Here is a 10,355-nt window from a genome sequence, read left to right as displayed (position 1 = left end):
CGACTGCGGCGGTGGAGGATGGGGCAGTGCGGCGAAAGCCTGGAACCTGAGGTCCTACCGCATTGGAGGCCTCTGAGGAGCCCCGCTGGTGATCTTGCTCCGCCCCTTTTTGAAGCTTGGGGTCCTCTCACTTGGAGGGATGAGACTTGGTCCTCGCTGAACCGAGGCCTCCGTTAACCCCATCTCTGGGCCTCACACCGCCGAGTTAGAGTCTGGAGTGTAATGCTTGGCTTTTCTGAGACGTCTGTTGACTTTTCCCACAACCACCCCACTCTTGGATTCTCTGTCACGTCCAGAATCTACCCCTTCCGAAATAATAATAAAAAATATGGTGGAACTTGTTAAGAAAATCCGAGCCCAAATCCTGTGGCATTTCGGGAGGGTTGAGTACTAGTTGCGAATGGTAAGAGGGGAAAGCAAAAATGGAACGTGTCTTTTTGCATGAAATGCTTTTTGGTAGTTTGCCACAGTTTGGGAGAAAAGTGTCGATTCCCACCTAACATGAAAACTGTTCAAAATGGAGATTCTGAAATAGGGAAGATATTCCTGGAACATCTGGCTAAACACTGACAATATCCCCCCTCCTAGTGCTTTTTGGTGTCTCATTGTGGCCACTGCTGTTCAGTTACAGCCAGCCATATTGAAGAATAATAGAAGTAGGGGCTTTTCCTCCACGTTGAAGCTGTGATATGAAAAGTGGTGAAGAAGTTACTAGGCACTGAGACTGGGGTTTGAAAGCGATGAAGGTTTGGGAGTGTTTGTAATTGAGGAAGCCAGAGTTGAATGAATGAAATGCCACTTTTAGTTAAACTCTTACTGGAGGGCCGGGCGCGGTGGCTCAAGCCTGTAATCCCAGCACTTTGGGAGGCCGAGACGGGCGGATCACGAGGTCAGGAGATCGAGACCATCCTGGCTAACACAGTGAAACCCCGTCTCTACTAAAAAATACAAAAAACTAGCTGGGCGAGGCGGCGGGCGCCTGTAGTCCCAGCTACTCGGGAGGCTGAGGCAGGAGAATGGCTTGAACCCGGGAGGTGGAGCTTGCAGTGAGCTGAGATCCGGCCACTGCACTCCAGCGCGGGCGACAGAGCGAGACTCCGTCTCAAAAAAAAAAAAAAAAAAAAACTCTTACTGGAATTATTATCTTAATAGAAGAGTCTAAACATATAAAAGTTGAGAACATCAGTTTATTTTATGGTAAGAATCGAACAAAATTCTAGTGAATTGTAGAATTTGTTATGAAGTAATCTAAGATTTAAGTGATGACCTTGTTCTGTGTACTGACATGGGTAGTTAATTATCCAGCTTATCCCACGATTACCCGTTTTATGATCCAGTCATCATCTTAGTTCATTCTGTTCCCTAGCTTTCACTTCATTGCTCATGCTTCCAAAGCTGCCTGGAAGAGCAGATACTTATTCAGATTTTGAGCTCTTCTGCAACTGCCACCAAAACCTGCACAGAAATTCAAGTTTGTGCTTTTTTTTTTTTTTTTTTTTTTGATGGAGTCTCACTCCATCACCCAGGCTGGAGTGCAGTGGCACAGTCTCGGCTCACTGCAACCTCTGTCCCCCAGATTGAAGCGATGCTCCTGCCTTAGCTTCCCAACTAGCTGGCATTATAGACACCCGCCACCAGACCTGGCTATTTTTGTATTTTTAGTAAAGATGGGGTTTCGCCATGTTGGCCAGGCTGGTCTCGAACTCCTGACTTCAGGTGATCCACCCGCCTCAGCCTTCCAAAATGCTAGGATTATGGGCGTCAGCCACTGCGTCTGGCCAGACTAAATTATTTTAAACTATAGGAAACAAATTAAAAGATGACATTAATTTATGTGTTCATATACTCAGTCTTTTGGAGAATAGGAGAACATATGTGTTGTCTACTGTTGTCTTTGGTATAATAAGATTAATGTAATATCCAAAAACTTTTGTTTGGTGGTTCCCTGTGGCCAGAGATGATAACTACGGCTGCAGCCTGAAGTCCTAAAGACTGTGTGTGTGTTATAAGGAGAATGCATTGTTCCCTTTTTTTGTCTTTGCAGTGGAATGCAGTAGCCCTCTGGGCCTGGGATATTGTGGTTGATAACTGTGCCATCTGCAGGAACCACATTATGGATCTTTGTAAGTAATTGGAGGAGGATGGGAGGAAGTTGAGAAGGTTGCAGAGCTTGTGGCTGTTTTGATGTGACCGATTTTCTTCTTCACAAGCAGATATCAAGCCTACTCTGAGCACTCGGTCTTCTGTATCTAGTCTCTTGGTGTATTTGAAATAGAGTAGTTTTTTTATGAGGTCCTGGAGGCATACCCAGCTTTCAGAATAAATCTACTCAATCTAAAGATGGCAGGGACACATTTAGAATTAATTGTGGACAACAGGCACTGTTGATTCTTCCTGCATATCTCCCATCTTGTACCTAGACTCAAAGGTAGAAATAGGGAAAGGAGGAAAATAAACTTTGAGCTAAAATATTCTATCTGAGGCCAGGCGCGGTGGCTCATGCTTGTAATCCCAGCACTTTGGGAGCCCAAGGCGGGCAACATGGTGAAACCCCGACTCTATTAAAAATGCAAAAATTAGCCGGGCGTGGTGGTGCATGCCTGTAAACCCAGCACTTTGGGAGGCTGAGGTGGGCGGATTATTTGAGGCCAGGAGTTCAAGACCAGCCTGACCAGCATGGTGAAACCCCGTCTCTACCAAAAATACAAAAATTACCTGGGCGTGGTGGTGCATGTCTGTAATCCCAGCTACTTGGGAGGCTGAGGCAGGACAGCTGTTTGAACGTGGTAGGCAGAGGTGGCAGTGAGCTGAGATCACATCACTGCACTACAACCTGGGCGACAGAGCAAGACTCACAGTCTTTTTTTGAGACTCAGAGTCAAAGAAAAAAAAAAAATGTCTATATGAGCTAATTTTTGCTGGTCATTGTTTACAAAGGAAAGAAGCCTAAGGAGTAAGTATTTTGTATGTTAGGCCCAAACATAATAAAAAGGAAATCATTGCCAACATCTAAATAGGTAATTGATTGCACTAAAGAAATTTCATTTAAATCTCCACATATTTTATTACATGTAGTGGTCAGCACATAGTGATCCGATTATAGCCTTTGATGGACTGATTTCCTGTCCTTATAGTAGAAGGAACAAGAATGTTGATCACACCAGGAACAGTTGAGGTTACTTTTTTATCCGGGAACTAAAATGATTTGTTACTGAGGCCAGAAATGGAGGAAAGAAACTTCAAGTTTCTAGAATTGGAATTATAGGAACTTATATTTCAGATCACTCTCCTGCCTTTACAACTTCATCTTGAGTCACTCCTGCTCACTCTTAGTTTACCTGGACACTTTTTTTTTTTTTTTTTAAACTAACCATGGTGGCCAAAACAGCCATGGCCCCTGGCTGGTTTTCCTTTTTTTTTTTCTTATTTTGAGATGGAGTCGCCCAGGCTGGAGTGCAGTGGCATGATCTCAGCTCACTGCAACCTCTGCCTCCTGGGTTCAAGCAATTCTCCTGCCTCAGCCTCCTTGATAGCTGGGATTACAGGCGCCTGCCACCACGCCCAGCTAATTTTTGGATTTTTAGTAGAGACAGAGTTTCACCATGTTAGCCAGGCTGGTCTCGAACTCCTGACCTCAGGTGATCTGCCCACCTCGGCCTCCCAAAGTGCTGGGTTTACAAGCATGAGCCACGGCTCCCGGCCTGCTTTTTCATTCTTAAGTGTCCATGCTCCTTTTCAGAGCCCTTACATAGCCTATTCTTTCTCACCTAGAATATTCTTCACCTGTTCTCTTCCTTGGTTTTGGTTTTGTCTAACCCAGCACTGTCCAATCTGAATGTAAGCCACAAATACACACACATATATAATTTTAAGTTTTCTTTTTCCTTTTTTTTTGTTTTTTTCGGAGACAGGATCTCACTTTGTTGCCCAGGCTGGTCTCGAACTGGCTTCAAGTGATCCTCCCACTTTGGCCTTCCAAAATGTTGCAATTATAGGCATGAGCCCCTGTGGCTGGCCTGAAATTTTCTAGTACCCACATTCATAAAGTAAAAAGAAAATAAAAAGGTGAAATTAATCTATTTTATTTAATCTTTTATAGCCAAAATATTTTTATTTCAACATGTAATTAATGTAAAAAAAGAAGATATTTTACATTCTGTCTGTGCACCATCTTTGAAATTCAGTGCGTATTTTACACTTACAGCACATCTGGATTCAGACTAGCCACATTTCAAGTGCTCAGTAGTCACATGTGGTTAATAACTACTTTATTGTGCAATGTAAGACTAACCCAGAGTTGAGCTTTAGATCTTATCTTAAACTTGCTCAGATGTTTTCAACTTGGAAAGCACGAATCAAATATTTTCTGTTGGAAAGCAGTCACGGCGTATACTGGTCATGTATTGCCCTTGGCTTCTTTGAGCTTTGACACTGTTTATCTCTTCACACTACAGCCAAGGGAGATCAACAGCTACCATGATGTTTAATATAGATGACATGAGCCCATCACAGAAAAACATATGCATGATTTCAAATGTGTTTGGGTGGGGTCTTTGATTACATGCTTGCCAGTTTCTGAGCCTTGCATTTTCACAAGGAGTTATACCCAGAGAAAATTTTACTTTATTGGGGCTCTATTTTGAAAAAGTTAATGATTTTTAATGATCTTATACAACCCTGATTTTTTTTTTCCTCTATATTTAAGTCAGTGTATATGTGTCTCTGGATATGAGAGAATGTACTTCTTAGAAGGACCGCAGAAGACAAAGGCGATTCATATTCTGTCTTCTCTTAGAGCGAAATGCTTGAGACATCACATTAGGCTTTCAGTGGAATACCTGTTTTGTTTCATAATATATTTCGAATGTCAGATGAAGTAGGATGTTGAAATCTTATAACAAAAACCTTATGAAAGTATTTTCTAAGTCGTATCTTTTATTTATCCAATGAATATATCCTGAGCATCCTGGTAGGCACCAGGATAAAACAATGACAGAGATCAGGTCTTTACCTTTTTTTTTTTTTTGAGACAGAGTCTCTGTTTGTCTCTCAGGCTGGAGTGCAGTGACGCAATCTTGGCTCGCTGCGACCTCCGCCTCCCATGTTCAAGTGATTCTCCTGCCTCGGACTCCCAAGTAGCTGGGATTACAGGTGTGGGCCACCTCACCCGGCTAATTTTTTGTATTTTTACTAGAGACAGGGTTTCGCCATATTGGCCAGGCTGATCTCGAACACCTGACCTCAAGTGATCTGTCCACCTTGGCTTCTCAAAGTGCGGGGATTACAGATGTGACCCACTCAAACTCCTGGCCTCAAGCAAACCACCCCTTGGGGATTATAACTGTGAGCCACCATGCCCGACCTCAAGTCTTTACCTTTAAGAAACACACTCTTGGGCTGGACATGGTGGCTCACATCTGGAATCCCGGTACTTTGGGAGTTCGAGGAGGGTGGATCACCTGAGTTAAGGAGTTTGAGACCAATCTGGCCAACATGGTGAAACCCCATCTCTACTAAAAATACAAAATTAGCCAGGCGTGGTAGTGCGTGCCTGTAATCCCAGCTACATGGGAGGCTGAAACAGGAGAATCACTTGAACCTGGGAGGTGGAGGTTGCAGTGAGCCAAGATCCTGCCATTGCACTCCATCCTGGACAAAAAGAGCTAAACTTTGTCTTAAAAAAAAAGACACTCTTGGCCAGGTGAGGTGGCTCATACCTGTAAACCCCAAGACTTTGGGTGTGAGGCAGGCAGATTGCTTGAGACTGGGAGTTCAAGATCAGCCTGGGCAACATGGCAAAACCCTGTCTCTACAAAAACTTAGCCAGGCATGGTGGCTTATGCCTGTGGTCCCAGCTACTTGGGAGGCTGAGGTGGGAAGATCCCTTGAACCTGGGAGGCAGAGGTGACAGTGAGTCAAGATTCCTCTCCACTGCACTCCAGCCTAGGTGAGAGAGTGAGACCCTATCTCAAAAAGAGAAACACTGTTTATTTATTTATTTATTTATTTTTTATGTATTTTTTTTGTTAGCGATAGGGTCTCACTCAATTGCCCAGGCTGGAGTGCAGTGGCACAATCATAGCTCACTGCAGCCTTGACCTGGGATCAAGCAGTCCTCCTGCCTCAGCCTCTAAGTAGCTAGAACCACAGGCGTGCACTACCACACCTAGCTAATTTTTTTTTTTTTTGGAGGCGGAGTTTCACACCGTCACCCAGCTGAAGTGCAATGGCGCAGTCTCAGCTCACTGCAACCTCCACCTCCAGGGTTCAAACAATTCTCCTGCCTCAGCTTCCCGAGTAGCTGGGATTACAGGTACCCACCACCACACCTGGCTAATTTTTTGTATTTTTTGTAGAGATGGGGTTTCACTATGTTGGCCAGGCTGGTCTCGAGCTCCTGACCTCGTGATCCACCCATCTCGGCCCCCAAAATGCTGGGATTACAGGTGTGAAGCACCATGTCTGGCTGCTAATTTTTAAATTTTTTGTAGAGACGGGGTCTTGCTATGTTGTCCAGACTTGTCTTGAACTCCTGGACTCAAGCAATCCTCCTGCCTCAACTTCCCAAAACACCGAGCTTACAGGTGTGAGCCCCTACCCCTGGCCACACACTTTTATTATACACACTAAGGAGAAGTCTGAGTGTCATAACATTAAAAAAAAAAAAAACAAAAAAAAACAGGGATTTGTATGGGAAAAGAACTTAGTAAAGAAAAACAAAAAAATACATTTATTTTTGTAAAGACAATTTTTGTTTAAGATGAAAGTAAGAATCTAGATTTAGCAATGGCTGTATTTTAATAAATCTTCTCTGGCCTTAAATGAGTAATTATATACATAGCTCTGAGTAAATAAGAATGATTATGGCTGTGCCCCAGTAGGATTCTGAAGACTTCCTCTTTTAAGTCCATATTGATTCTGCATGCCCTCCTATAGCTTTGTATTTATTTTATTTTACATTGTCTCCTTTCTTGGTTGTATTAAGGAGTTGCTGAAAAATCAAATATGTTAGGTTTTATTTTCTCTGTTACCTCTGGTAATCTTCTTCTGGATGATGGGGAATCTTTATCATCTTAGACCCAGCCTTGGCCCAGAAGATGTTCGTATCTACCTAAAACTACAGATCCATCAATGTTTTGGTTTGGTTTGGTTTGGTTTGGTTGGTTTGGTTTAGTTTGTTTGAGACAGAGTCTCATTCTGTTGCCCAGGCTGGAGTGCTGTGGCATGATCTCGGCTCGCTGCAACCTCTGCCTCCCAGGTTCAAGCTATTCTCCTGCCTCATCCTCCCGACTAGCTGGGACTGCAGGTATGCACCAGCACGCCCAGCTAATTTTTGTATTTTTAGTAGAGATGGGGTTTCACCATGTTGGCTAGTCTGGTCTCTTAACTCCTGACCTCTAGTGATCCACCCGGCGCTGCCTCCCGAAATGCTGGGATTCCAGGCGTGAGCCACTGCGCCTGGCCCCATCAGTGTTTTGAAAGTGTAATCTGTCTGCTCTTGAGATGAAGCCATTGCTTCCTTAACAGCTCTTTGGTGGCACAGCGTTTCTATCAAAGCCGAAAGGTCCCCAAGCTTTAGAATCACATGATAGGCTTCGGCCTTGGCAGGGGTGTGACATGAACCCATTATGTGCCACTGTCTACCTGCTCTGGCTTGACAGCGAACAGTTCCTGCACCTGTTTAAATTAACTGGACCTAACCCCTTACTTACTCTCTGCAACAAAAGCTGGAAAACGCTTGTATTGAGCACATTTTACACCAATCATTTTCCCTGCTATATCCCTTCTTATCTGGCATTCTAGATTGCTGTAATATCACTCCTATATCTTTTTGTTCTTTCTTAGGAATTTTCTAGTAAAGAATGAATCTGGCCAGGCGTGGTGCTCACACCTGTAATCCCAGCACTTTGGGAGGTCAGGGCATGTGGATTGCCTGTGCTCAGGAGTTCAAGACCAGCCTGGGCAATGTGGTGAAACCCCATCTCTACTAAAAATACAAAAAATTAGCCAGGCATAGTGGCGCACGCCTGTAGTCCCAACTACTTGGGAGGCTGAGGCAGGAGAATCACTTGAACCCGGGAGACAGAGGTTGCAATGAGCCAAGATTGCGCCAGTGCACTCTAGCTTGAGGGGACAAAGCTAGACTCTGTCTCAAAAAAAAAAGGAATGAATCTTGGCCGGGTGCAATAGCTCACACCTGTAATCCCAGCACCTTGGGAGGCCAAGGCAGGCAGATCACTTGAGGTCAGAAGTTCAAGACCAGCCTGGTCAACATGGTGAAACCCCATCTCTACTAAAAATACAAAAAATTAGCTTGGTGTGGTGGTGCGCACCTGTAATCCCAGCTGCTTGGGAGGCTGAGGTGGGAGAATCTCTGGAACCAAGAGGTGGAGGTTGCAGTGAGTAGAGATTGTGCCACTGCCCTTCAGCCTGGGCAACAGAGTGAGACTCTGTCTAAAAAAAAAAAGGAAAAGGATTAATCTGTATGTGTCTCGTATTTCTTGTATTTATAGAAATAGTTTTTGTTTGCTTGTTCGAGTACCAAGAGCCTACTTTGCACTTGGCAAAGACCAGGTCCCTACTCTGTGGGAGCTTTGAGTTGAGGGGGAAGGAGGGAAGTCAGGTATGTAAAGAGATACTCATAATTGATGTGTTAAGAGTGCCTGAAGGAGAGGAAAATGACTCAGGGTGGAAGCATCAGGAAAAGCTTCAGTCAAGAAGTAGGGATTTAAGTTGGGTCTTGAAGGGTGGAGATTAATTGAGAGTGATAAGAGGAGGAGCATGTTCCAGGTGTGGCAGAGAGGAAGGAAAGAACTATACCATGAAGGGAGCCTGAAGGATTCTTTAGGTTAGTAGTGCCTAACTACCAACCTAAAGAAAGACCCAGATCAAATTTAAACATGATGATGTACCTTGAAACAGTTTTGATTTTCACTTTAATAATTGTGACTCTTATTTAATTTTATAATATATAGTCCTCCTCTTAAGTTAGAGGATCCAACTTAAAGGACATTATGTTTACTTTTCTCTACCATTCTTTTAAATATAGTAGTGTATTCCAGTCCCAATAAGTTCTTAAATACACTGCATAGACCCTAGATCCTTTTTTTTTTTTTTCTTTTTAAGATGGAGTCTTACTCTGTCACCCAGGGTGGAGTGCAGTGGCATGATCTCAGCTCACTGCAACCTCTGCCTCCCAGGTTCACGCCATTCTCCTGCCTCAGTCTCCTGAGTAGCTGGAACTACAGGTACCTGCCACCACACCTGGCTAATTTTTTTATATTTTTAGTGGAGATGGGGTTTCACCATGTTAGCCAGGATAGTCTCGATCTCCTGACCTCATGATCCACCCACCTCAGCCTCACAAAGCGGTGGGATTACAGGCATGAGCCACTGCACCTAGCCCCAATTCTTTATTTTTATCAGTTGGCAAACCAAGTTACTCTGTAGTGTAAATCTGGCTAGCAAAAGTAAGTTCTTTGCTTTCCTTTTGGGGGGGTGTGTGTGTGTGTGTGTGTGTGTGTGTGTATGTGAGACTCTGTCGCCCAGGCTGGAATATAGTGGTGTGATCTGGGCTCACTGCAGCCTCTGCCTCCTGGGTTCAAGTGATTCTCCTGCCTCAGCCTCCTGAGTTGCTGGGATTACAGATGTCCACCACGACGCCTGGCTAATTTTTGCTATTTTAGTAGAGAGGGGGTTTTGCCATGTTTTGTCAGGCTGGTCTCAAACCCTGACATCAAGTGATCTGCCAGCCTCATCCTTCCAAAGTGCTGGGATTGCAGGCGTGAGCCACTACTCCCAGCCTTTGTTTGTTTTTTTGGTTTTTGATATAGAGTCTTGCTGCGTTGCCCAGGCTGGAGTACAATGGTGCACAACCTCGGCTCACTACAACCTCTGCCCCCTGGTTTCAAGCAATTCTCCTGACTCCCTCCCAATTAGCTGGGATTACAGACATGTACCATCAGGCCCAGCTAATTTTTGTATTTTTAGTAGAGACTGGGTTTTGCCATATTGGTCAGGCTGGTCTCGAATTCCTGACTTCATGTGACTTGCCCACCTCAGCTTCTCATAGTGCTGGCATTACAGGTGTAAGCCACCATGCCCAGCCCAGTTTCTAAATTTTTGAAGGGTGAAAAAATATATATTATTGTGGTATCTCTTCCCCTAAAACCACATATGCCCATTAACATCTACTTTTTGTTTGTTTGTTTTTTTAGTTTTACTTTTTTTTTTTTTTTTTGAGACGAAGCCTAGCTCTGTCACCCAGGCTAGAGTGCAGTGGCGCAATCTCGGCTCACTGCAACCTCTGCCTCTCAGGTTCAAGCAATTCTTCTGCCTCAGCCTCCTGAGTAGCT

At 44.2% G+C, this 10,355-nt stretch overlaps 2 protein-coding genes across 3 annotated transcripts in view; both read left to right on the top strand.

Annotated features, from left to right (window-relative positions):
* The window catches only part of RBX1 (ring-box 1, E3 ubiquitin protein ligase), a 22,513-nt gene that overhangs the window by 636 nt on the left and 11,522 nt on the right, over positions 1–10,355 (top strand). For both annotated transcript variants that reach the window (XM_011964158.1, XM_011964157.1), the window contains exon 2: positions 2,045–2,123. In XM_011964158.1, the coding sequence (XP_011819548.1) occupies positions 2,045–2,123 (79 nt within the window). The remainder of the gene's footprint in view (positions 1–2,044; positions 2,124–10,355) is intronic.
* The window catches only part of XPNPEP3 (X-prolyl aminopeptidase 3, mitochondrial), a 121,348-nt gene that overhangs the window by 99,555 nt on the left and 11,438 nt on the right, over positions 1–10,355 (top strand). The window lies entirely within an intron of this gene.

This window comes from Colobus angolensis, unplaced genomic scaffold (assembly GCF_000951035.1).
Source record: "Colobus angolensis palliatus isolate OR3802 unplaced genomic scaffold, Cang.pa_1.0 Scaffold65, whole genome shotgun sequence".
Classification (NCBI taxonomy): Eukaryota; Metazoa; Chordata; class Mammalia; order Primates; family Cercopithecidae; genus Colobus; species Colobus angolensis.
The sequence above is the reverse complement of the archived record's forward strand: the minus strand, read 5'-3'. Positions and strand labels throughout refer to the sequence as shown.